The sequence below is a fragment of the Plectrocnemia conspersa genome, unplaced genomic scaffold (assembly GCF_051122295.1).
Source record: "Plectrocnemia conspersa isolate PC_06_02 unplaced genomic scaffold, ASM5112229v1 ptg000005l, whole genome shotgun sequence".
NCBI lineage: Eukaryota > Metazoa > Arthropoda > Insecta > Trichoptera > Polycentropodidae > Plectrocnemia > Plectrocnemia conspersa.
The window spans coordinates 2,788,330-2,816,286 of NW_028277169.1; the positions used below are offsets into that span (position 1 = coordinate 2,788,330).

Genomic DNA, 27,957 nt, shown 5'->3' on the forward strand with positions numbered 1-27,957 from the left:
GGAGATTTATGTTTGTATACTAGTAGTTAACGACCTGGAAGCGACTCTATGTTATCATGTGATATGTGTTTTTTTGTATAATTTAAAGTTGAAAAACACTTTAATTTATTGAAATAATATTTAAATAACTTATGACATAAATAAATGCTTCATTACATATCAGCAAATTACGAAATGGCGTGCAAAAATATCAGCCATTGTGAAAGACATGGACAACGTTATGGCCAAAACCATTACCCCCACCCCACGCTAGTACAGCAAGTGTCCAAACGCCACATCATACTGCTTTCTGCCGTGTTCCAAGGAGGTTCTCTAAAGCAATACTGTAAACCAAAAGCGAATAACAAGTGTTGATCGTCAATTTATATTCTACTGCTGCCATGTATCATCAAGGCCTATCCTTGTCAATTGGCGCCGTCGAAGGGCCTGCTTTGAGCTGCTGCGACTACAACGCTGGTGTGGCTATAAACTTACGGCAACAGCGACCGAATCCAAGGTTTCATCCTTACCAAGCGCACGTTCCCAGACGCGCGCAACCGTTTCGTCCGCTACGTCCTTGGGAAGATCAACAGCCATTTTATCAAGAGGAACAGCCATCGAGACAGGAGGTTCAATGTGAGGTAATCGTGATCAACGATGAGTTGGAAGATAAATCGCCTTCGGATGTGATCGTGATAGATAGTGATTCAGAAAATGAAAGAGAGCCAAAAGATCAATCGCCTTCAGATGTGATCGTGATAGATAAGGAGTTGGAAGATGCAAAAGAGTCGTCCAACAAAGACGACTTCAACATGGATGCAGAGTTGGAAGATGCCAGAGAGTCTTCTGACAAAGAAGACTTCTACGTGGACGTGGAGTCGGTAGATGCAATAGAGTCGACCGACAAAGACCACTTCGACATGGACAGGGAGTTAGCAGATGCTAAAAAGTTGACCAACAAAGACGACGTAGACGTGGAATTGGAAGATGCAAGAGAGTCATCCGACATAGAAGACTTCGACATAGACGTGGAATCGGTAAACGCGACCGACAAAGACCACACGGAGTTGGAAGATACAAGAAAGCCGACTGACGTAGATGTAGAATTGGAAGATGCAAGAGAGTCATCCGACAATGAAGACTTGGACGTGGAGTCGGTAGATGCTATAGAGTCGACCGACAAAAACCATTTTGACATGGACACAGAGTTGGCAGATCCAAGAAAGTCGTCCGATAAAGAAGACATAGACGTGGAGTTGGAAGATACAAGAGAGTCGACCAACAAAGACCACTTCGACATGAACACAGAGTTGGAAGATGCAGGAGATGCGACCGACAAAGACGACTTCAACATGGACCCGGAGTTGGCAAATGCAAGAAAGTCGTCCGACAAAGAAGACTTTGACGTAGACCTGGAATCGGAGTCGGAAGATACAAGAGAGTCGATCGACAAATACCACTTCGACATGAACGCGGAGATGAAAGATGCAGGGGAAGCGACTGAAGAAGACGAATTGACTGTCAAAAACGACTTCAACATGGACACGGAGTTGTCATATGCAGGAAAGTCGACCGACAAAGACGACTTTAACGTAGATGACGAATTGGAAGATGCAAGAGAGTCATCCGACATAGAAGACTTGGACACAGACGTGGAATCGGAGTCGGAAGATCCAAGAGAGTCAACCGACGAAGAAGAGTCGACTGACATCATCGTAGTGCCTATTGCCAAACAACGCGCCGGCTGTTCGTTGACACATCCCAATCTGTTGGTGGAAGGGTTTAATATGGACCTCGGAGGAGACAACGTGCTAAACGCTGCTGTGCAAATCAGCATTTTAATCGTTCTACCTTTTGGCGCAATGTGGAGAAAAGTTGTAATTTTGAACAGAAAAGCTACAGTCCGAGAAACGTTGCAGAAACTGCAAATTCCTGAAGCTGATCGATCGGAAATTGTAGTGAGTTTTGGGTATAGAAGAAGAATTCATGTTATAGCATTTGTCGGTTCGATGTTGCAATGGAAAGAAATGGCAGCAAAGGTCAATTTATACAATTTTATGTAAAACGATTGAATTAAATAAAATACTATGTCAACGGCCAAGTTGTGATTCTAAAGCTACATGTGATATTAATAATAAATTGTGTTTGCGTCCAATTTTACAAATTAAATTGTTGGGTTATTAATAATGTATTAATTATAAATGTTATTGATATTTTTTCTTCTAAAAGTAATCATGTAAAATAATTTCTATTGAACTAGGTTGAAAGCATTTATGTCGCTTTTTGCTTTGTGTAATATATACTTTTATTTAATAGCTCTCTTGAATTATTATTTATTTTGTAATGTATTAATGTGATCCATTTATTTTTGTAATTATTCGAGTTTTTTATAATCTAATTATGTAAAGTAATCTCTAAATATATCAATGATTAAAATCAACAATGGCACTTTTTTTATATGATTTTCAAACTACTGCTCCATCGATAAGATTAAAAATAAAATATTACTTTCGTTCGTCGTCGCTTCAGAATTCGCTCTGACAGGTAAAGTTATAGACCAAATAAATAAAAGTACTTTTTCTCTATAATATAAATAATACATGACATGACATATCGAGGCAACGGTAAAATGAATTTATAAGAATACTTAAATTTAATGAAAATATAAAATTAAGTTAATATATTTTCATTACTGCGGAGCTTAGTATTTGATGATTTTTAAAAATAATTGTCGAGCATTGAAAAAAAATGATAGCATATAATTCAAATAAAATAAAGCAAGATGGCTGACAAAGTGACAGGTGTTTTTCGTTCACTTTTACATATGTATTCATACAATTTGGTAGAATAGAGCCGTTTGGATTTCATATTAACTAAATGAGTTTTAACTATAAAAATGAAACATATATGTACATAACATGTACAAGAGATTAACATTGATTACACTGTAGAAAAGATTAGACTAAACCTTCTTTTTGTGTGACTTAAAACGTAAGTTATATGAAGAAATTGAAGAATTGGACCCATCTACTAATTCATGTTCCTGGGGAAATAAAAAATCATAGCTAGTAACAGATGGCTGAGCGGATTTTTAAAAAGGAATGCATTTCATAATTTGATAATTTGTGGGGATGCTGCGTCGGCAGATCAAGAAGCAGCCAAAAATTTTCCAGAGACATTAGTCAAAATTACTGAAAATGGTGGATCTAGTCCCGGCCAAGTGTTCAATGCAGACGAAACAGGATTGTTTTGGAAGAAAATGTGTGATCGAACTTACATTGAAAAGTCTGAAAAAAAAGCAAGTGGGCTTAAAGCAAATATCGAGTAACATTGCTACTTTGTAGTAATGCATCGGGAGATCGAATGTTAAAACCCCTCCTAGTAAATAAATTTTATAGAACACATGTTTTATATTTTTTAACAAACACTCGAATCACTAATTATTTTTTAATTATTTAATTTTGTATTGAAAGAGTTATAATAATGACATATGTTAGAAGAATATACTATCTAAAATATAATTAATCCATTTCGGTGCCCCAAAATATTCAAAGATAGATTCAAAGTCAGAGTCTGTTAAAGATAGATTTTCATAAAAGCGTGTTAACACGTGTCCGGCTGTACGACCGAGTCCCCAAACAGCATGTTAATCGGATTCTGGCGCATTAGGTCTTAAGATACACATTTGGATTAAGGTAAAGAACACAACTTATAAAATGCATGCTTGGAGTAAGAATCTTATATATATATATATATATATATATATATATATATATATATATATATATATATATATATATATATATATATATATATATATATATGGGCTAAAACTAATATTTAAGATTATAATTTGTATGTACATATTTATATAAACACCAAATCGGTTGAAGTGGTGATTAGATTTTAACTCTTAATATCATTGTTGCATTTATAAATTAGCAAGTACAAGCGTTTGTCCTATATTTTAACCTAAAAAAGCAATCATAATTTGCTATAGCATTTATGTTACAATGTATAACATTAATTTTAACGTTCATTTATAATAAATGATATGCAATCTAGAAAATGTAAATACTATTTGCATAATTTATTATCTGATCTTTAACGGTTAGATTACACTGTGATATGTATTAAGGTGATAAAACATTCTCCTTTTAGGATTGTCCTTTAAAATTTCTAAAATTATATTTTTTAACTTCCGTAACAATTTCTTTTCAAAAAAATTCAGAGATGGCCTTTGAAAAAAATTTCCGAAATGATATTTTTTTTGTTTTCAAACAAAATTTTCTGCGATGACCATTTTGTTTGCAGGCGCCATGGCAATTTGTCCATAATTATAAAGCTCTAAGCTGGGACAGCTGAAATTGCGTGAAACCGTGGCCGATGGTATGATACCGGGACAATACCGGTTAAACCGGGACGTGTAGTAAGCCTATCCTTTGAAATTTTTAATATCGGGTAACCTTAGTACACGTAAAAAAGTTTTACGTGTAATCTCCTAAATAACAGCAATTAAAACGATAAGTTGAACTTGATAGAATAAACATGGTTTATACCTCTATTTAGAAAAGCGTAGAATATCATAAAATTACATTTTTTATGAACAAATGTCAACGCACCAACGATTTGACAGTTGGTCAAAAGAAGACTGTCGAACGGCCATCTAATTTTAACATTAGGCAATACACTTTTCATTTTAATTATTGAAAATAAAAAACGGCATGTCTTCTTAGCGTATGTATGCGGCGGCTGAGATAACGTCAAGATTACGCCCTAGATCAGCGGTACTCAACCTGCGGTCTGCCAAGCTTTTATGTGCGGCCCATCACTCATAATCGTTACTAAGTATTCTCAAACATCTGGAATTGTTTTCAAAACTTTGAGTAGCACTGGAGTAATTAATTGGCACCACAACACCGAATAGGGCGACGGCTTTGTTTCTTATAATTTAAAGTGTCAGTAAGAAGTATCAAGAAAAACGCATCGAATTTGTGATAGTATTGAGTTTGTTATTTCAAAGCCAATGTTAAACTATAAATTAAATACCCACAATGGCACGAGTGTCTTAAAAACACAAACGAAAATAATGTTTCAAGATAATTGGATAGAATAATATTTTGTTGTCCCTTGCTTGATTGTCAACTTGCTTTATTTGCCGTAAAATGTTATATTAAAATAAATAACATTAACCTAAGAAATAATTATTATATAGTGGTAATACTTAATTCAATTCCCTGCTTTTTAATTTGTTTTAATAAGCATGAGAGAGTAAAAAAAATATGTAAACATAATATGTGTTTATAATTATATAATAATTACTAATTCCGATCTCCCAGACACCATAGAAATTGTAAAACACTAAGGTACATATGGGATTTGAACTCAAATAACTTAGGTCAATAGTCTGGGATTAATTCCACTTGTTTATTGTGCTGGTATTCGATTTTTAATTTATGTTATTAAATTCCGACATAAAAATTGTACCCTAAAATTAGTGCATAATTCGATTATGTATATTTAGGTTATTGTTATATATATGTTATGCAGAAAAATAATAACTTTACTCGATGGCACAACTATTTCCGATGCTATTCAAATTCAAAACCAGAAAGGTAAAAATTATCACAGAATCGCATAATTTGTTTTCGGTAATTATTCTGGTTCGAAAGTAGAAAAGTGATAATCGATACACCCCCATCGAAGATCTAATTTTGTAAAAACAATAACATCGACACACTTAATATATATACAACTTCCAACAGCTGAAGTACACAACTTCCAACAGCTAACAGTCTAAAGTCGCAGTTATAATCATTACTCGCCCTCTATTTACCTTATAGTTTATAGCTCATATGCAATATGTGATGTGTACACATACATATGTACATATTGAGATAATTATATATGTATATAGCGGATATCTATAATTATAACCGACGGATCGTCAAATGGAAAGACGTTTCTCATAACAAAGCTGAGCATTTTGGAAGATTTATCACATACGTCGTGTATGTGTCGATAGAACCTCTACTTGCTCTCATAAGTGATTTCGAGTTTCTTAGTTTCTCTAGTTAAAATGTTTCCATAGAGATCGTAGGAATAAACCGATGGCGAATGGGATCATGAAAATGACACAATATGGTACTTCCTGACACTAAAGGGCAGATGGTTGACGGAAGTCCATCTCCATAGAGTCTAAATCCCTCTGTAGAGAGGAGTCCACAACAAATCGAATGCATTTGTACAATTTAAATCATCTGCGTACAGAAGAAAACTTGAATTTGTAACTACCGTATTTATGTCATTAATAAATATCATAAGGTTGAATCCTCGAGGTACTCCCGAAGACTTGATATATTCTTTCGAAAATCGGCCGCAATAGGTTACAAACTGTCAAATAACTCGAAAATATCAGAGTTAAATCATCCGAGCAACCTTATGAGAGCATTTCATTAAATTTTAAACAGTGCTGCCATTGTATAAAATTGTGTTTCCGAACTTTGAATAAATAGATATTTCTATGATCGCCAACGTCACATTGGCAACACTAGCTGTCAATTTCCGTAACCTTGGTCGTTGCTCTTTTAGAGCCGCAAGTAAAGTATTTACGTTAATTATATATCGTTAATTTAACGTTTATTTATATAAATAATCAATACGTTTGACCGTCAAACAAATTATGTAAAAATCTCAACGCTTGATTGTTACATAACCTCAATATTTTATATCCCGCAACCGATTTGCTATTTATTTTTGTGTATTGTGTTTCTCAGGTTAGTTTATTCAACATGGGCGATGCTAACTATGAACGCGCCTCTGCAAAACAGATGGTGAGACGCTGATTTTATATGTTATATATGTACTATGTGGCTGATTTCTCTAGAACAAATTGTACATTTTCTAGACCATTTGCTCATAAATTAGTTATGGTATTCTGTCGTATTTTGAATCGTTTGTGCAATACATTTCTAATCATTTTGCTCCTGTACGTTGTTGAGACTTAGGTAGCCTATCTTTTGACTTTATTCTCGCATTTTTATCTCCTATGCAGGGCTGCCGAGAGCGAACCCGGTCCCTGGGAAAACAATGATTCCGGACCTCATGACGAAAATTGCATTTTATATATATTTTTTAATAAATAATAATAGGTACGATTTAACCCTTTCTATGCTACAAATAAATATAAAAATTAGCCACCGTTGCAACATATTTTCTAAAAACATATTTAATGCATAATGTTATAATTAGGCATTAAAAATTAATAAAAATATCTACTCATAATATTTACCTGATAATTACTCGTGTTTTCTTTGCTGCTCAGTACTGCCATAAAGTGAATTTCCAGTCCAGGTCAAAAGCAATAAAATCGTCTCATCGCGGTGAAATAGCTCGACTATCAATCGTTTATATTAAGACTTTTTATAGCAATATTATGAGTGAGAATTGAACGCTCATTATCGAGCATTCCCACTGCGACGGCGCCAATACGATTTTATTACCTTTGACGTGAATTTTTGCCTTCTGAGAAGTGATAATTGTTTTTGCACTCTCCTATTGACTAAAATTCGGTTTGAATATACTTTGTTCAGCCCTCTTAAATTATAAGTACATAATAATATCAGTAAAGATAGCTATCATATTTTTAAAACATAATGTAATATCGAAATACAGGCAAACTATAGAGCAATATGTGAGATGCGATGTCTATCTGTACTTATTCTTCCGCTTATTTTCCCCTGAGAGTTTATATTTTGGACTTGACCTAATAAAAGTTCTAAAAGTGTAATTAGTCTTAAAATTTTCATTAGGTTAGGTTTGGGTTTGAACTTCGCAACTGTCAAAGCTTCATAGATATTTTAGAGCAGCATACTAGCGCCTATCAGTTAAATTATGTTTTTGCTAGTAGAAATATTTATCTAGCTGTGAAAATGTATTTGGATTTTACTAGTGGAAGTATAACTACCAAAAAATACACATTCGCTGTAATATCTATACATCGGATGTAAATAAATAATGATAAGTATGTAAATATATATATTACTACATATAAAAAAGTTGAAATCATATATTTGTACTAGCACTTGCCAGATAATTTATATTTTCACTGGTAAAAATATATATCTACCAATGAAAATGTCCCTTTGAATAATAATGTTTAATGTGGGTGCTTTTGAAGGCAATGTTCCGCTCATATTTAAAAAGGGCTGAAGGAACTTTTATCTGAAATACATACACTTCAAACTAATATAGTTCAGATTCATTATTTGAGGTCGGTTTTTACTTTTTTTTATACATATATTCTTGCTATGATTTTTTTCCTGTTTCGGGCCCCGGGAATTTGTCCCCTCTTGGCAGGTCTGCTCCTATGTAGAGCTTTTTTTTATTTTACATATAAATGAACAATTTCTTAAGATTTTTATTTCTATTCTGTACTCACTTATAGTGTTTTAGTCATATTTATAGTGCTTCTGATTTATTGAGAAAATATTTTTACGCTATACTTTAAACCAGGGTTTTATTTTTTCTTCACTCATACAATGTAAAACTGAAAAATTGACACTTGTTTCGATACTTTTTTGGCATATTCGAAATTTAATTTCCTCTCCGATATGATCGATTATATTGTTTGCACTATAACGCGAACGTAAACCGTGAGGTACTTTTGTACCACTTAATTCTTGTAATTGTAGCAAATCAAAATGGTCTAAGTAAGGCTTATTGTTTTTAACAATATAATATGCAGTTCTGAATATTTTATTTGTTGATCCGATTTCCGCATCATTCAAAGTGTCTTATTATTTTTTCAATGGGTTGTTTTAAAATATTTTCTGCATCAAATGTGCATTTGTTTTCATGTGATCGATTGTTCTCAATGATTTTAATTGTGAAGCCATTGAATTTCCATTGGAATCACTTTTGATATGCGGCTTTGGACTTGTTTGCAAAGTAATGTTTTGCCAATTTTTTTTCAGTCCCAGTACAATTTTTCGTCGGATGAGCTTCGCGTGCTCGCCGAATGCGGCAAAGAGAGTTTCTACAAGAGATCGCTACCAATAGGAACTACACTCGGAATGATAACGTATACTGCCGTTAAATCAGGTTTATCTCATGAATATAATAATATAGGGCGTTGCGATGCTATGTATTATATATGTTACACCGAATCGGTGAAATCGCTTATTGCGCGAAATGAGCAAATTTTTGCCAAATTCATGAAAAGGACAACCTCGTTGCTTGATTCATGAATTAAACAAATTATCTGCAGAATGTATGCATTAAGCAATGCGATAGTGTTTTTTGGAACTAAGCCAAATGTCATTTTCGACAGTTGTGAAATGTCACGTTTACTAAAGGGTCAAACCAACGATCTCTCGCTATTTTTCGTTCGCACCTAACCTGTCCAAAATACCTGTTAATAAAATTTGTACGTCATCATGTTTATAGATTGATTTATTTTTGTATAATAATCGAACGACATTTGGTCTAACCATAAAAAACACCACCGGAGCGCTACTATCGTACCTACCTATTACACCAAAAAAGATTAAAAATCGACCATAAACCCACCATATAAATCGTGAAAATACTTTTTGACATTTTTTTGTATGTGCCTACCGCCAATTCGACTCATATTCAGGAAAAAATATATATTTACATTTCAATTAGGGAGTCCAAATTTAGCATAACTTTCGTTTACCGGTAATCCAGTAAAATTCTGTGCCAATTACTCATAAATTACGATTTTTCAATAACTTTTCAGTAAGACGTTAGATTAAGAAAGTTTCTAGGTTAAATACTGTTTTAGCGTTTTTAATTTATTTTACTGCTTTTAAATGGCGACACTGGAATTTTTTCATATACACAGCTGTACCCAATTGAAAGTTGACATGGCGGTTCTTATACGTATTTTGATTATTTTATCAACTTAAACGCATTTTTTACACGTTTTTTATATATAATAAATAATTATAATTGTTAAGGGTAACATTTTGTTACCTTAGCTAATCTAAATTCATCACCTATTGTGTAGATTTAAATGAAAAATAACTTTCCACATTATCCAGTATATAAGACAATATAATAGCATTGCCCTAAAAAACTCATGCCCAACAATGTATCTCGGTGCAAGATTAATTTTAAATTTTCTGTATTGTTTCAGGTTATTTGTCAGGCAATGCAAGGTTTGGATCCATACCTAAGGTGTTTGGTGCTTGTGTTATCGGGTACATGATCGGAAAATTTTCGTATCGTAATGAGTGTATCAAGAAAATCATGGAGTTGCCTAATAGTGAACTCGCTGAACAGTTGCGAAAGAAAATGAACATACAGGGATCACAAGGGTGAGAAAAACTAGAATTTTGATTAAATCTAACCCTATTACTACCTATATGTCCGATCTTGATAGATTGGACACCAGAAGAATAAAACCAAATAATTGGTTTTCTTCTTATGGTGTGTCCGATATGTCCGATTCCAGACGTTGATTGATTCCAAGTATCCCTACTGGTCTTTTGCTGCTAGAAGCACTTCTTCTGTAACCCAGACGTCTTATCAATCTAGACATTATTGAGGTATGAAAAAGCTTATATTTCAGACCTCGGATATGTGTCCGTGGTACTCCATCTTTCTCTATTAGACAATTAAAAGAAGTTCCCAATTGTGGATCATGAAGTGAATTCATTCATTGGAGACTCTTAGTCCATGGAACTTTTAGCATACGCCTATAAAGTCACATCCAATCTATTGATTGTATTTATTTTTAAAGTCCAATTCCTGCATTTTTTGTGTGCTCTCAATGATTTGAGGTAATAAAAATCAATAATATTTAATTGTTACAACAATAATAAAAAAATATTGTTTTCATATTTATTTACTTAAAAAAATAAAATATAAATTAAGTTTGATTTTAAGAAACACTACCCATCTTTAGTTAGTAACAGAAAAATAACATTGCGTTATTATTTTTCAGTGAAAAAGTTTTTTTTTAAATAGAAAAGACATATATTTTGAGAATTTTAATACCTTTTATATTTAAATATAATTATTGAGACTTCAGGGGCGTATATTCAGGGTGTGCTAGGTGTGCGGCGCACACCCGCAAAACCATCTAAAATATAAATTTAGAAAATTTAGGGCGTAAAGCGACATCATTTTGCATACAGTAGTATGCAAAATTATAAAAATTTAATATGCAGTGTATAGTATGCATTGGTATTTGTCATTCGCTCTGAACGTTTTCGCGCGAGCGATCGTTTTGGAACAACACATATAACGCGCCGACCTTGCGCGCGGCCGCCGACTAAAGTAAATTGTTCCGAGATTTAACGGCTGAAGTCGATCTGTCGGCTGGCAGCGCTCAGTAGTAAAATTGGTCTCGAATTTGGTGCACGTACTTGCGTCCGTCGCTGCTTTTTTATTACATTATATCACAATAACAGGTCACTCATTTTTTATATTTTGGCGTAAAATAGTTTATTATCTTATTTACATATGATCAATACTTAATTTTCTATTCTAGATTATATTTTTTTATTTACCCCAATAATGACGAAGAATACTGTTGAAGATATTTTGAATAATCCATTTTCAAAAAGAAGTTATGAAATTAAATTGAAGATGATCAAAATTGGCAAACCACGTCCACCTCTTCCCAATTTATTTATGAAGCATAAAAACAATAAATGTGAATATACAAGACATTTTTCATTTTCATCATATGAACAAACAGAGTGGTTAACAGGCTGCGAACTTCGATCTAGATTGTTCTGTTGGCCATGTTTATTGTTTTCCAAAGAAAGAAGCGTGTGGAATAAAAGTGGATTTGCTGACCTTAGTCATCTGATAACGGCACTGAAAAAACACAAAAGAGCGCAGTCACACGTTCAATCATTTTTTTCTCTCAAAGTGTTTGGAAAACAACGAATTGAAGTCATGATTGACGCTCAACGTAAAGCTAATATAAGTCAACATAATGAACAAGTTAATAAAAATAGAGAAATATTAAAACGAATGATTGACGCAGTAGTATGTATATCTAGGAAAATGATTAGTCCTGTAATTCACTAAACAAAGGAAATTACCTTGAATTTTTAAATGCACTTCGAGAATACGATTCTGTTTTGGATACTCATTTAAATACTGCAACGGTGCTTCGTGGTACTTCCCCATCCATACAGAATGACATAATTGAAGCGATTGGTGATGTTATTAAAGGTCATATTAAGGAAGAAGTAAATTCAGCAAATTTTGTCGCTATTATTCTTGACGAAACTTCAGATATAATGACGAACTCACAGCTCTCGACAGTTTTGCGTTTTGTTTATGAAGGTAAAGTTTACGAGCGGTTTATTGGCTTTACAGACGTTAGCTCTGATAAAACAGCCGATGGCTTATTTTGCCACGTTGTAAATATAATTGAAGAATTTCAAATTCAAGAAAAATTAGTTGGACAGACTTATGATGGGGCGAGTGTAATGAGTCGGCATATTAATGGTTTGCAAGCCAAAGTACTCGAAGTTTATCCATTGGCCATTTTTACACACTGCTATGCTCATATGTTGAATTTAACATTACAACAAGGTCTTTCCAATATAAAAGTGTGCAAATCATTCTTTCAAACTTTAAATGGATTGTCTGCATTCTTTTCGAAATCTTCCAAACGAATAAATGCTTTACAAGAGTTTGTAGCTAGAAGACTTCCTTCTGTTACACCTACAAGATGGAATTATACACACGGTTAAGTAACACAGTGCAAAAATACAGAAATGAATTTACGGACTTTTTTCGAGACTTCGTGAAAAATTGTGAACTATGGGACCCCGACACTGTAATAAAAGCACGAGGTTTTCTTAGCTTTTTGGAAGATTTTGAAACAAGAAAACTTCACATATTTTCAAACCTTTTTGGAAAAACTGATGTGTTATACAACATTTTACAATCCAAATCTTTTGACATATTATATTGCTGTAAGAAAGTTACCGAAATTTTGCAACAACTCAGACATGAACAGGAAAATAATTATGAAACATTATGGGATTCCTATGTAACGGAAGAAAATTATCCAAGACTGAGTAATGATTTGCTTGTTAAAGAAAATCACGCGTTTAGCCAACTATTTAATACAATAGTTGATAATATATGTAAGCAAATTGAATACCGTTTTTCTTCAATGTCCAAATTGGAATATTTTCACCTTCTGGAGAAAGAAAAATATGAGCAATATAAAGGAAAATTTCCAAATGAATTACTTACCAAACTGCAACAATTCTATGGAACATTATTTGATTATATAAGTTTAAAAAATGAGCTTGCTGTTCTTTATCATTTGCCTGAATTTGCAGAGAAATCTGTTCATGAGCTTGTACAATTTATGAACACAAATAATCTTGAGTCAGGTTTTCAGGAAATAGATAAATTAGGCAAACTAATATTAACTCTTCCAAGCAGTACTGCTTCAGCAGAACGTTCATTTTCTGCTCTGAAACGAATTAATAATTGTTATCGAAGTACCCAAGGCCAAGAAAGGCTATCTGGCCTTAGCTTGATTTCAATAGAAAAAGGGATCCTTATGGACATTAAAAAGAAGAGCACTTTTTATGACAGCGTGATAGAAAAATTTATGATTAAAGAAAGAAGATTAGATTTTATATATAAATAATTATAATTTTATGTTTATTGGAAATTTGATATTTTTATATAATAATATTTTAGATTAGGTTTGATGTTTATTTATTTATTTATATATGGGAAAAAGCTGTAAGGCAGTTTAGGCATGCCAAAACCTCGGCTAATAAAAATGAAAAAATGTACTTTTTTTTTTATTTTTTATAGCACACCCAATATTAACACCCACCGTACGCCACTGGTAAAAATATGTCTGAATAGAGATAAAAATATACAAACAGTAGAAAAAAATTTGTATATGCAATACCTACTTTTGTTTACACTTCGCCAGCCATCCCTATCATAAAAATGCGACTGTCATTTCTCTGTTACATATACTCTGTTTATACATTCTTTATTTACACATTTATCTCTGAAGGCCAAATATTGCCGTGTCATAATAAATGTTAATTGTATCACGTCGACTTTAATTGAAATGTTTCTTTAAATATAGTTTCGAAAAGTACATATTGAAAATATTTTCGGTTTAATGTTACTAAGCCCATTTAAGCATTTTTATTATATTTATTTATTCTGAAAGCTTTGTAACTTTCGAGTTCCAGATCTTTCTGTTTGTATTAGATTCGATTAATAATGTATGTATATTTTTTAAAGGTACTTCCAGCAGATAGATGCAAGTTTTCCATCATACGATCAAGAAAAATCGACATCTAATTCTATGAATTCTTCGCTGGATATCGATACCGATAGGCCGTCGTTTTCGACTAATGACGAGGACTTGTACCGTCCCACCGGCGACAGTGCGTCAGAATATATTTTTATTTTATTATCACAAGTATAATTTTAAAACATTTATTTTTATTTTTCAGCTTATATTCCTAACAACGATATCACGGCTTTCAAATCCAATATATCCTATGACGATCTTCGCAAACAAAACCGCGAACCGAGTACTCCGATCAGTAGTTTCAGGTAAATGGTTTAAATTTTAAATAAAATATTGTTTTTTAAATATATTTAATTTTAATTTTTAGGAATTTTGAAACATCCAGACCACCGCAAAAAACCTACGAAAAAGATGACACAAACAAATATGGAGACACTTTGAACTGATTTAGTTAATTTTAGTATTTTTTTATTTGGTTCAGCATTAAAATGTATTTTTGTTATAATTTTTAAGCTAAGTTTTTTATGTTACGTAACATAATAAGATTTGTGCCATGTGCGCGAATTGATTGCATTTTGTTGCATTTGCTATATTGTTTATAACAATTCAATAATTACAATAATATTGTATAATGTCTTAGCTGTAGAAAATAAAATTGTATATTGTATTTTCAATATTTTTTATTTATCAAATAGTACTCTTGACATATCTCTCTATTGTCACTTGAAGGTTTATTAAATTGTTGACGGTATTCACGAAATTTAAAACATCTTACATGGCATTCACATTAACGTTACTAAAATTGGTTTGAATCATTTTTGACTCGACATAATTTTGAGATACTGTAAATTTTACATACCAGCCGTAATATTCTTCTCAAATATTTATTTAAATTAAATTAAGACTTACTCCAATACATCGAGATGGTCAAAAAGGTATTATTACAATATACAAAAATATTTTAATAAAATTATAAATCTTTAACATCTTGTAACGTAAAGTAAAAACTTAAAACAATAACGTGTTATCTAACAGTAAAATTGTTTTATAATATTTAGACATTTGCGAAATAATGATGAAACCATTAGCTACTATATTTATATAATAAGACTATACTTTTTCAATACAATTTTACGTTAAGAACTGTTTCGAATTTACATAGTGCGAGATTGTGATTTTGCTTAGCGATTGGGAGCGGTTCATCGAGATTAATGGTTTTTTATAAATCGCTTTTGACTATATACACCAGTACTAACTACTAGATTGATGTAAAATTATAGTTTTTTTTAAATATTATGTAACGCTAGGTAAAACCTCAAAAGCAAAAACATGTTAACTGTCTTTAAATTAACTTCAATATATTTTGACACTCGTAAATTAACGTTAGGACCATTGGACATTAGATTTAAACGAAATTATTCACATTTAACATATTATACGTTAAGTAAAAACCCCTTATCAAGAACATGTTATCTGACATGAAATTGGTTTTGGGATATTTAGTAATTCCAAATTAACGTTAAGACCATTAGTTATTAGATTTACATCAAATTAAACATTTTAAATGTCATGTAAAATTAAGTAAAACCCATATCAAGAACATGTTATCTGAAATTAAATGGGAAATCATTTAGTCATTTCAAATTAAAATTAATACCATTAGATTGAATTAAAAGTATACATTCTTACATTATGTAACGTTAAGTAAAAGCCCCTCTTTAAAAACATGTTATCTGACATAAAATTGGTTTCGAGATATTTAGGGATTTTAATTTACATTAAGACCATTACCTATTCGATTTACATAAAATAAACATATTTAACATCATGTAGCATGAGGTAAAAACGTCGAATCAAGAACATGTAAACTGATAAACTTAATTTAAAGATATTTAGGCAATCGAAAATGAACGTTAAGGGCGTTATCTACTAAATTGCTATAAAATTATATTGAAACGTTAAATAAAAACCTCAAAGTAAGAACATGTTATCTGACATCAAAGTAGTTTAAATATATTTTGACACGCAAATTAACGTAAGGGTCATTAGCTATTAGATTTAAATATAATTATACATTTTTAACATCATGTAACGTTAAAGAACATGTTATCTAACAGTATAATTGTTATATAATATTTAGACATTTGCAAAATAACGATTAAACGATTAGCTTTTATATTTATACAATAAAATTACTTTTTAAACATCATTTAACGTTAAAAACTGTTTCGCTTTTACATGGTGCGATGGAGCGAGATTGTAATCCTGCTCAGCGATCGGGAGCGTTTCATCGAGATCGTGTTTTTTTTTATTAAATCTCTTCTGCTTATACAGACTTGACACCAATGCATACAATCATTTGTATTTATATCGCACGTTATATATATGTATGTATATATTTGTAAAAATCTGACCTTAAATTTTTACAAAGATATTTAGGCATTTGCAATTAAACTTTAAGACAACTAAATTACTATAAAATTATATTTTTTTATTATCATGTAACGTAAAGTACAGACTGTAAAGCAAGAACATGTTATCTAACAACAAAATTGCATATTACGATAAGAAAATTAACTATTGTATTTCAATAAAATAAACAGTTTTAACATCATGTATCATAAAATAAAAACATCTAACCACAAACATGTCATCTGACATTTAGTTAGTTTTAATATATTTAGGCGTACGAAAATTAACGGTAAGAAAATTGCTATTGGATTTAAATAAAATTACACTTTTTCTACATTATGTACCGTTAAGTAAGAACCTCTAATAAAGAACATGTTATCTGACATAAAAATAATTCTGAAATACTTTGCTAATCGCAAATCAATCTTAAAACCATTAGATTAAAATAAAATAAAACATTTACAACTTAACGTTAAGTAAAAACCCTAAATCAAGAACACGTTATCTGACATAAATTAGTTCCAAAATATTTAGAAATTCACAAATTAACATTTAGACCGTTGCTATTAGATTTAGATCAAATAATTTTTTTTCTACATTATGTAACGTATATTATGAAGTTCGATTCAAAAATATGTTATCTGACATGAAATTAGTTTTGATATATTTTGATACTCCCAAATTTACCTTAAGACTGCTGCAGCTATTACGTTAAGAAAATACCTTTTTAACATTGTGTAAAGTTAAAAAAACGCCAATCAAAAACATGTTATCTGACATAAATTTTGTTTCAAGATATTTAGAAATTCACCATAAGACCATTGCTATTAGATTAAAATAAAATTGTACTTCTTAAACATCATGTAACCTTAACTTAAAACCCGTCATCAATAACATGTTATCTGACATTAAATTGGTTTCAAGATAGCTAGGTATTTCAAATTAAAGTCAAGACCACTAGCTACTTAATTTAAATAAAATGAAACATGTAACCGTAAATAAAAACCATAAAGCAAGAATATGTTATCTGACAAAATATTAGTTTTAAAATATTTAGACATTTTCGAAATAGCAGTAAAATCATTAGCTACTAGATTTATATAAAACTTCATTTTTTAAATATTATTTTAAAAATTCTCTTTTACATTGTGCGAAATTGCGATCTAGCTCAGCGATCGAGAGCGGTTCATCGAGTTTATTAGTTTTTGTCTCTTTTGACTAAACAAATTTTACACTTTTCTTGCAATATTTTTCAGTTATATCCCACGCCATATAACTTTGTAAAAATCCCAAATCAAGAACATGTTAACTGATATAAAAATTGTTTAAAATTGGTCTCAATTGTCTCATTAACTACTAAATTGCTATAAAATTATACTTTTTAATTACATGTAACGTTAAGTGAAAACTTTAAATCAAGAACATGTTATCTGTCATCAAATTAGTTTAACATATTTTTATAATCGCATATTGCGTATATAAATATAACTATTATATTTTAATAAAATAAACATTTTCAACTTCATGTATCATTAACCCTTTGGACCAGGGCCGGCCCGAGGGGCAGGCAGTACAGGCGATCGCCTGGGGCGCTAGATCTTGTGGGGCGCCGTGATACCAAATAAAGGCGCAATATTCACTTAAAATTATCAAACAATATTGTTAAAGAATATAATCTGATATTAGTTTTTTATACACTACTGTGTACTCTTTAAATTATTTCACGCGTAAAAAATCACAACAAAAAATATATTATAAATTCTTAAATACCCACAATCGTAAAAAAGAGCAGGTTGTAAAACATAATATATTATTTCTTTAATTTGAATTATATTTTTGCGCTCATCAAGTGTTAATAGGGGGTTTAAAATTGTTATGTTAATTAGTTTTTGCCTGGGACGCCAAATAACCTAGGGCCGGCCCTGCTTTGGACGCCAGTGACGTGCCCGCACGCCAAAGCTGTCGGACCATCAAACGCCAGCGCGTGCAGGCACGCAATTGTTATTACGGACACATTTATTAATAAATTTGATTTGATTTGACAAGATATAGTGTAAAAAGTTTAGATATGCGTGACAAATTTATATTTGAACTACGCGCAGCTAGCGCTTGACATATGACAGGAGAGTTGTCATATGTAAGCAAATTTGATGTTTTAATAAAATTGTATTATATCAAAGTTATGATATAATGCAATTTTAAAGAAAATATAAGTAAAACGATTTGCTCAAGAAGGAATGCTGAAAGGAAAAATAAAAGAAAAAATTATCTGAAAAATATGTTAAAAAAATATAATTTCATCAATCATAGTCTATTTTTTTTATTAATTAAAGTATGTATCATTAAATCATTTATTAATAAGGTACAAATTATTCGTATATATAAATAAAGTTATTTTTAGTTACAATATATAAGATGTTTTTTTAGTTCACATTTTTAATAATATAAACTATTTATTTATTTATTACCAAATTAAGTGTTGATGTTTTATAAAATTATTATTGATTATGGTCAATTTTGTTCGTGTTATGACTAGTGATTTTTAATTATTCGTACTTGCCGCTTTGCCCTGGTCGGCGCCTGATCTGGGTATTGGAAGATTGCCGCTTCTAACCAGTAAGTAGTAGAAATAAACTTTTTTACTGTTTAAATTTGAAATGTAACATTTATGTATCGGTAAACAATCTCGTTTAATCCAGGAAAACTTTTAAAAGTGGGTTTTCAAATTTAAAATATGACGTCATGCCGCCATGCCGCCATGCCGCCATTTATTCAACGATTTTTTTCTCATCGCGAAATAATCGACCAAATAAGTGATTTGAACTAATTTATTCCTGTTTTGTAAATAATAATAAAAAAAAACTGTCAAATTAACCGCTAACATTATAAGGATTCACATAAGAATCTTACAAAATTTTATTTTCAGGTAAAAATGCTTTACCATCATATTTCCCTGACGAAGGGTGGGCCGTTTTATGTTTGCTGGGTGGCAGACTGTTGGCCGGAGAAATTTTCTAAACTACCAAAGCGGCTCATTTTAGACACAAATATTATTGATGTGTGGTGAGTACAAAGAAAATAAACAATTATACATTGAACTTTAATAATTATTCTATTACACAGCGACAAATTGCGGCTTTCGATGATCACCGAGTCGCAAACACCGTGCGAGAAGTACTCGCTTAGATTATCTTGCCATTTAATAAACGGTCTTGTTAAATTGTACCAAAAGAAGACTAATATGTTAATAGGTAGTCTGTTATTTATAATAAAATTGTAATTGATCAGTGATTTTATTGTTCATTGTATATATTTATTATTCAGGTGATATATTTCTCTTCAGCATAAGTGTTACAAAACAAGTAGCAAAATTGCAAAAAGGACCAAAGTGCGTAATACATATAATTATGATTTTAATTTTGTTTATTTATATTATCTTCATATATTCAGTGTTCGAAAGAAGAAAGAAAGACGCCCCCGCCCCGCTCGTGAAGATCCTGAAAGAGTTATCGATCAGAATTGTGTGATAAATATATCTGAGATAACCATTCAAGAACCCGACATAATAATCAACACTGTAATTGATGTAAGAAATTTGTATTCATTTAACTTATTTTTGAATATAACGCTTCAATAACTTGTTTAGGACCGCTTCGGGGAACTTACTCCACTAAAGCAAACGCAAAAAGGTGAAAGTTCTGGATATAGAACGTTTGCGACGAATTTAAATATTTTCCCGTCTGCAACCATGGAAAACAGTAATGCTGAAGCGCTGCCCGCCGATGATTTGCAGCATTTTGTTATGACGGGTAGGAGTAACATTTAGGATTATTGCCTCTGAATATCCATCATCATTTACCATTCATGTTTAATTTTTGTCCGATCCAAAACTTGTGTAACTTGTTTTTTTTAGATGCTCAAATACCTGAAATCCTTGTTACTTCTGAAATTGAAAAGTCAGTGGTTTCTCCTATTTTATTTTAGAACTAATGTAAATAAGATAATATTACTTTTGTTAATGTGAACTTGCTATTTTATTATATATTTATAGTTTGCCGGTACGAGAAGTTTCCATTGCTAAAAAAATTACGAGGCGTTTTCGAGTTGCGAGAAAGCCAGTTCTAGAGGTATACTTTTTATATTAGATTATATTTAATGCATCAATTATAAATACAGCAACACATTCGCGTCCAGGCATCTTTTGAGCCCAGTGTATAGACGCGGAATACGCTCCGAGGTGTCTTCCGCACGCGACCATAGCTTTTAATTGCTGTGAAAAATTCATTATCATAGCTGTTATTGCATGTATTGAAAATTATAAAATTCTGTAAAACCTTTACAGCCAATAGTCTTAGAGGAATTTGTCCCAAATCCAAATCCAAAGAGAGTCAGAAAGGTGAAAAAGAGACCAATAAAAGATGTAATTACACAAATTTCAGAAACTGAAATGAAAAGAAATTGCGACGAGTATGTTGCTCTCCAATCCAGAGTAAGTTTTCAATACTATTAGTTAGTAGTTGCTTTATTTAATCAATATAAAAAAATATGTCGTTTTATATACAGGAGTGCGCAGAATGGGTGTATCAAAAACCCTCATTTCCTGACGCCAATACTCTTTTTGAGAATCCGAGTGTAAGTTTTTTGCACGCGCAGAATGGTAAAAACTTTTCATCAGTTTTGAAGCACGCATTTAAGAGAAACGCAATCACCCGTCCGGTAATATTGCCTTTTCAAGAAGTTGAAGAATCGATATATATAGACAAAACTGTAAACGATAATGTGCGTTTATATCGCAACTTATTATTCCATCTTTATTATTCAACTAATAAATATTTCTGCTGAATTTTTAGATGAGGGAAGGGCATATTAATGATACTGCCAAAGGTGGTTTAACACCAAAAAGTGCCGCCGTAGGACAACAGGTGAAAGGTTTAGTAAATACAATTGCAGAACCGCTAACATCGACTCCTGCTCCGCAAACGTCGACTCCTGTTCCACAAGTGACCGGCGAAGAAAGAAGTGTGAACCTTCCTAAATCGGTGGTGAGACCCGTTCAGTTCAGCTTAAACACCATGGAAATTGAGGAGGAAAGAGTTCATGCTGTACGAGAAGAACCGCGATCTGCGACAGTGTATACACCAAAAGCTATAGACACTAACGTCATAGTCGATGCCTCAGAAATTAATATGGATAATATTATTCCACATTCGGTTGATGAAAATTTAAATTCGTCTATTGAAGAGTTTGACGTTGCTAGCATTGACCGTACCGCCGTAATGGTCTGTACACCGAGCCCAACTGAGAGTGTTAAAGAAGTCAAGAGAATTCTTAAGTATAACAATTAACTTTGAATGCATTAAATGTATGTATGGACATATTAATTAATAAATAATTTATCTATAGTGAAGATTGGGGGGTAAAAGGCGTTTTTAAGAAGATCCTAGCTGCTAAAAATAGCGGAATCGATCCAATTACAATTGAAACGTTGGTTTTGCACGATCAAGAAGAATACATAAACCATGCGCCGTCACAAAGAATGATGGCCGCAAAAGCGTTCTCTTCTCTTTTGAGTAAATATTTTTTAATAGTAAACTTAAACTTAAATAAATAACAGTATTGATTGATTTTATTTGTTTTTAGGATTGAAAAAACACGAGTTTGTTGACATTGTGAAGAAACCAGATTCGTGTGAAATAATGAACATTAAATTTACTCAAAAATGTGGTCCCAACATTGAAACAATATAATAAATATTGACACCAGAATAAAAATCCACATATAATGCTACTTTTGAGTTCAAAAAAAATGTGTTAAATATATAGGGAAGAAAATACTGATTAAAAAATTAAGCCAAAAATATGCTTTAAAATATTTTATGTAGGTTTTAAGCTAGTCTGAAAATTTTTTTTTTTTTTCAATAAAATATTTACTTATTAATATGAGTCATATTTTTTTTAAGTTTATAAAAATGTTTCTTTTTCTTAAATATTTAATTTGGATTAGTTAGTTAGCTGCTTTTCTGGTATAATTATTTTTAATTAATATAGAATCGCTATTGATTCAAATATTTTAATGTGATTAGCTAATATATTAATTTTATTGTGTGTCATTTTATTTAATATATTTTAACTACTTTGTAATTTCTGCAATTAAATTCAAATTTGAGTGAAAAATACACAGAATTTAAATATATACTAAAATATTTTCTTATGGCTCCCTGAAATGAGCAATTGCGATTGTCAATATTTATGTAATTGAAGGTTTCAAATGATGGGCAATTGAAGTTCCGATTGAAGGTGTCATTCGCGCATGCCTCATCCGGTATTGTGCTGTGTCAAGAAATTCGTATGTACATTGAAACTGTAATATATAATAAATATTGACACTAGAATAAAAATCCTCATATATTGCTACTTTTGAGTTAAAAAAAATGTGTTAAATATATAGGGAAGAAAATACTAATTATAAAATTAAGCCAAAAATATGCTTTAAAATATTTTATTGCCATTTGTATGGTTTTAAGCTAGTCTGAAAAATTATGTTTTTTTTCAATAAAATATTTATTTATTAATATGAGTCATATTTTTTTTAAGTTTATAAAAATGTTTCTTTTTCTTGAATATTTATTTGGATTAGTTAGTTAGCTGCTTTTCTTGTATAATTAGTTTTAATTAATATAGAATCGCTATTGATTCAAATATTTTAATGTGATTAGTTAATATATTCATTTTATTGTTTGTCATTTTATTTAATATGATTTAACTATTTTGTAATTTCTGTAAATTAAATTCAAATTTGAGTGAAAAATACACAGAATTTAAATATATACTAAATTGTTTTCTTATGGCTCCCTGAAATGAGTACTGATTAAAAAATTAAATATTCAGGTAAGTGATATGCATTTATTTTTATTTTCCGAATAATTCAGTTCAGATACATCATAGTACCTATGTAAAACAAATTTTAACAACTAAAAATAACTAATATTCATGGAATTGTGTGTTAATTGTTAAAGGTGATTGATAATAATTGTTATAGGTGACTGATGTGGTGCAGATGATTGGTATGGCATAGTTGACTGGCATGGAGGTGATTGTGACATTTCAGGGTGCTGATATGGTAGAGATGACGTGTAGAATGCAGTGAACTTTCTGACAGAAAACGAACCTCGTTCCTTGTCAATGTGTCTATTTCGCCTTCGAAAAACACATCGTTAAATATTTTATCTGCGTGACATTTCTGTTCGGGGGCTAGTCGATTTAATTTTGCTATTACATCAGATTCACATTCCGGTCTTGTGAAATATGTTGTAGTTGGTGTTGTTTTTATTTTCTGCTTTCGAGGATCATCCTTGGTTTGCCGAGAAGGCGATTGCTGTAACAAAAATAACATACTAAGTAGACTTGTAAACATTTTTATGTTCGGGAGTACATTCTTTTGCGGACGCGCGTTATTTGATATGACATATATAGAAACTGCATTTAAGATAAAATATAATTTTACTTGCAACAACAAATATTCATCTGTTGACACTAGATGAATTTGTCATTTAGTGACATTGGACCAATTTGGCGATGTCATAAACTAAGCTGCTAAAGTAGAAAAGGAATTCGTAAAAACACGTGACATTCCAGAAAAAGTTTCTCAGTTCCAAATCTGATATGATTTAGGACTAGTTCGGACACGGCGGGATCTACGCGTTTACGACCGTGCAGTTTGAACCACAGAAAAATGCTTGTGAGCGTAGAAATATGCAGGAAAGGAGCGAGGTTACATACATCTCAGGTCAAAGATGAAAGTCGATGAAGCAATATGCTTGTGGTTGTTCTTAAAAAAAAGGCAGTATTGTGTGCATCCAATATTAAGTTATCGGCTATTTGTAACCTTAAGACTTGTATGGACTGTGCGTTTCAAGCTACTCTGTTGCGAGTCTTCACGCGTAATTGTGCGATCATCATGATTCCAGCCAGTATATGCGTGCCATATCAGCGAGACGCAAGGCCCGTGCGCTACCGCGTTCATTGGTGTTCACCATATTTTAATGAAGAAAAGAAAGAAACCTCGTTGGCGAGTGAAATAATTATATCGTGAACGATTACAATGTGGAAACAGGCTTATGCATGATATAAACTATGAAGAAGTTAATAATAGAGAGAAATTTTACTCGAATGTCAATGCAAGATTTTGTTTGCTACTTGAAAAAATTGAACCCAAAATAAAAAAAATGAATACAAACTTTCGAGAATCTAAAAGTATGAAGTATGTGATGCAATTATAGACGTCCTAAAGGATAATGTTAAGTAAAAAAACATATTGTTCTTATTTTAATAAAAAAAATCATAAATTCTTAAACGTATTAATCAGAAATTAATGAACTAATAATATCTTGAGTTACTTAGATCAACCACTCTTATTTACCGATTGTGTTTCTGACTGTGCTGGAGTTGTTGTGGATACACTCTGATGCAATGTTGAGGTCGCTGAATATCCATTGTATAATAGCTGTAAGGTGGCCCAGGTATGTGGGTCACATATGCTAAATTTCTCGGGACATATTTATGCAATTCATTTGCAATGTGTGCTCCATAGGTGGTATAACTGTCGTCCTGTCCTTGCACACATTGTTTGAGCATCCCCATTGATTCGTCTAGCGTTTTATTATTGGCTTCTGGTGCTAAACGCTTTCTTTTTCTATATGATGTGTTTTATGCAGGAAGACTTCTAATAAATTTACAGTAGTTTCAAGCTGAAATAAAAAGTATAATTATTAAACGAGATAGGTATATTGATCATATAGCATATGAGGTTTATTATTATGTTTTATTTTACAGCTACCAGAAACAGAAAAACAATGGCTAGCTGTTGTAAAAGAAATTGAAGAAAAGTGGAACTTTCCTCATGCTATAGGTGCGCTGGATGGAAAACATGTATGCCTTCAAGCACCATGTAATAGTGCACGGAATTTTACCAAATCTTAAAATATTACAAATACCATACAATGTGCATGTACCATATAAGATACTGTGTGATAAAGCATTTGCACTTAGTAAATAAGTTATGAAGCCATTTTCAAGTAATGCGGAAAAGGGATCTTTTGAAAGAATATTTAATTATCGTATTTCTAGAGCGCGCAGAGTTGTTGAAAACGCTTTTGGAATAGTAAGCTCTGTATTTCGAGTTTTAAGGAAACCAATGTTATTGGAACCGGAAAGAGTTTCGAAAGTTGTATTAGCAAATATCCATTTACACAGCACAACGGCATGATAATATCTACGCACCGAGAAATATATTCGACTTTGAAGAGAAAGGATAACTTATTGCAGGTACATGGCGACAACAACAGCAGCAAATCACTTCCCTATTACCTACTCGGTGTGTAGCTAGAAGGTCGCCCGTTTACATCTAGCTGTACATTTTATAACCAATGCTCCCATTGAATGGCAAAATAATTATTAAGAACTGTTTTTAGTATTTAATTAGTTTCTGAAATTACCCTTAACATATGTATATATATATATATATATGATTGATAATACTCACTAGAGTTGTAGGGTTGTCTTTATCGTTTAAAAAATTGAAAAATTCATATGCGAACCATTTTGATTTATAGACGTCGGCAGTTCCTGTAAAACACAAAAATAGTAAAATACAGTATACAATATTAGTAAGTACTAATAATAAAAATTGTTTAATTTTAAGTTAAAGTCAATAGAAAAAAGACCTGATCCCGTGATTAAACTTTTCCTTTTCTAACCCCTCTCTTTTCTATTTGTGGCGAACAATATTTTAATTATTTTTATTAAATCATCGACCGGGATTCCCATTTCTATTGATATATTTCTCCATGCATCTTCGCATAGATTAATATTCCTATTATCAATACTTTACGAGACTCGTAAAGCTGAGTTAGCTTAATAAAAGTCTCGTTATTAAACTGCGGCAGCGATGACGCGTGACTCATTGTTCCCGTCCAAACCACGTGCACACAATGTCTTCGAAACGCGACTGAACCGATTGCCGCGGGTCCGGCACGCGTGCACACAAAAAGCGGTCTGTCGCGGTGGGAGGCGACCCAGTGTTCGTCTGCGATATGAGGACGTCACACAGGATGCGATACCTTGTGCGAGCGCTCCAGTCCGAGTGCATTTTCAAAATAATTTGTGTTTCATATTGCTATTAAGTATGATGAGCTCAGATGAAGAACAACTCCTTCTGTTGTTAGCTTTGCAATACAGAAAGAAAAAAAGACGATGTTGGGTGCATGATATCAATAAGAATAGAACAACTGGGTGAATACCACCGATTATGTATCGAACTGGAGTCACATCAAGATAGAAGTATATTCGTATGAATAATTCAGTTTCGTCACTCATTTTTAGGCGGTCACTAGAAAAATCTATAATTTTGTACTACCGGATCGCTTGTCGCCGCGACAGAGTCTGGTAGAGTTCTGTCTGACAGAGCTAATGCAGCATCGCATCATTCAACCAGACCGCCTGACCGCGTCGGTCAGATATCGCTTCCCGCAATGACAGACCGCATTCTGTGTGGCCGAGCCTTTAATGTGTACGCGTAGCGACAGGTATCAACACCACCTAGGTACAAGGCCAGACAGCAGCGAGCGCGATCGGGCGTTGGGGATACAATACAGAAAGGTGTTGTATAATACCGATTTTGATAAGCTGAGGCAGCGCCATTGCATTTTAAAGTTGACAGATAAACGTCAAAATCATAAGAGTAGAATGAATATTTGGTCTTAATCTGTTATAATTTTGAGCAGAATATAGAAATGGTAATCTAAAATAATTAAGTTTTTCGTGAAAATATGTAATAAATTGATATCTTTAAGATAGAATATTAAAATTCAAGATTTTAAAATAAAATTAAAGGATTTTTTAATTAGTTACAACCGTTACTATGACTTTTCATAAAAATGTTGTAAAGCAGTGGTTGCCAACTGAAATCACTTGGTGGCCCAAATAAAATAATGCATGTCTTTGAAGGGCCACACATAAATATTTTACAACTTGATAATAATATGAGTTTTTATATTTAAAATAAATAAACAGCTTACAATTAGGATATAATATTTTATTATTTAAAAAAATCTTTTGACTGTTTTGTTTATTTACTAACAATGTAAAACTTTAAATCTTCAATAAAATATTACTGCAGCGGCTCAATCTGTGTCTAATTGCCATCTATTACTTTCCGTCGCCAAAATACCAACTGTAAAATAATGAACAGAAATATTTAAATAATATAAAATGTTT

The 27,957-nt window shown here is 31.9% G+C and overlaps 2 protein-coding genes and 1 long non-coding RNA gene across 13 annotated transcripts; 2 read left to right on the forward strand and 1 right to left on the reverse strand.

The window, feature by feature from the left end:
- Positions 1-6,502: 6,502 nt before the first annotated feature.
- On the forward strand, positions 6,503-14,939 carry LOC148234672 (OCIA domain-containing protein 1-like). 2 transcript variants are annotated; one of them, XM_088186319.1, is made up of 7 exons: positions 6,503-6,663; positions 6,756-6,812; positions 8,955-9,081; positions 10,142-10,322; positions 14,260-14,405; positions 14,475-14,577; positions 14,640-14,939. In XM_088186319.1, exons 2-7 carry the CDS (start codon positions 6,771-6,773, stop codon positions 14,716-14,718), a joined length of 678 nt encoding a protein of 225 aa, XP_088042445.1. In that variant the 5' UTR covers positions 6,503-6,663; positions 6,756-6,770; the 3' UTR covers positions 14,719-14,939. The 2 variants fall into 2 exon arrangements, with proteins under 2 accessions (XP_088042445.1, XP_088042444.1); XM_088186318.1 differs by having other exon boundaries at positions 6,503-6,578.
- A 120-nt stretch (positions 14,940-15,059) lies between these two features.
- LOC148234673 (double-strand-break repair protein rad21 homolog) lies at positions 15,060-23,977 on the forward strand. 9 transcript variants are annotated; one of them, XM_088186312.1, is made up of 9 exons: positions 15,060-19,935; positions 20,009-20,072; positions 20,135-20,640; positions 20,736-20,811; positions 21,027-21,173; positions 21,248-21,463; positions 21,535-22,016; positions 22,088-22,254; positions 22,325-23,977. In XM_088186312.1, exons 3-9 carry the CDS (start codon positions 20,549-20,551, stop codon positions 22,429-22,431), a joined length of 1,287 nt encoding a protein of 428 aa, XP_088042438.1. In that variant the 5' UTR covers positions 15,060-19,935; positions 20,009-20,072; positions 20,135-20,548; the 3' UTR covers positions 22,432-23,977. The 9 variants fall into 9 exon arrangements, with proteins under 9 accessions (XP_088042438.1, XP_088042436.1, XP_088042437.1 ...); XM_088186310.1 differs by having other exon boundaries at positions 15,060-20,270; positions 20,331-20,640; XM_088186311.1 differs by having other exon boundaries at positions 15,060-20,072.
- Positions 23,573-27,453, reverse strand: LOC148234674 (uncharacterized). 2 transcript variants are annotated; one of them, XR_015809652.1, is made up of 4 exons: positions 27,354-27,453; positions 26,225-26,307; positions 25,103-25,430; positions 23,573-24,058 (listed from the first exon to the last, which is right to left on the reverse strand). It is a non-coding gene; the product is annotated as an uncharacterized LOC148234674 (long non-coding RNA). The 2 variants fall into 2 exon arrangements; XR_015809651.1 differs by lacking the exon at positions 27,354-27,453 and adding an exon at positions 27,098-27,327.
- Positions 27,454-27,957: the final 504 nt, after the last annotated feature.

Bases quoted from the DNA above. Each gene is read 5' to 3' on its own strand.
- LOC148234672 (XM_088186319.1), top strand. From the start codon at position 6,771: ATGGGCGATGCTAACTATGAACGCGCCTCTGCAAAACAGATG. The intron at 10,323-14,259 runs GTGAGAAAAACT...TATTTTTTAAAG, and splicing joins AACATACAGGGATCACAAGG to GTACTTCCAGCAGATAGATG. The intron at 14,578-14,639 runs GTAAATGGTTTA...TTTAATTTTTAG, and splicing joins ACTCCGATCAGTAGTTTCAG to GAATTTTGAAACATCCAGAC.
- LOC148234673 (XM_088186308.1), top strand. From the start codon at position 20,549: ATGTTTAATTTTTGTCCGATCCAAAACTTGTGTAACTTGTTTTTTTTA. The intron at 20,812-21,026 runs GTATACTTTTTA...AAACCTTTACAG, and splicing joins CGAGAAAGCCAGTTCTAGAG to CCAATAGTCTTAGAGGAATT. The intron at 22,255-22,324 runs GTAAATATTTTT...ATTTGTTTTTAG, and splicing joins AGCGTTCTCTTCTCTTTTGA to GATTGAAAAAACACGAGTTT.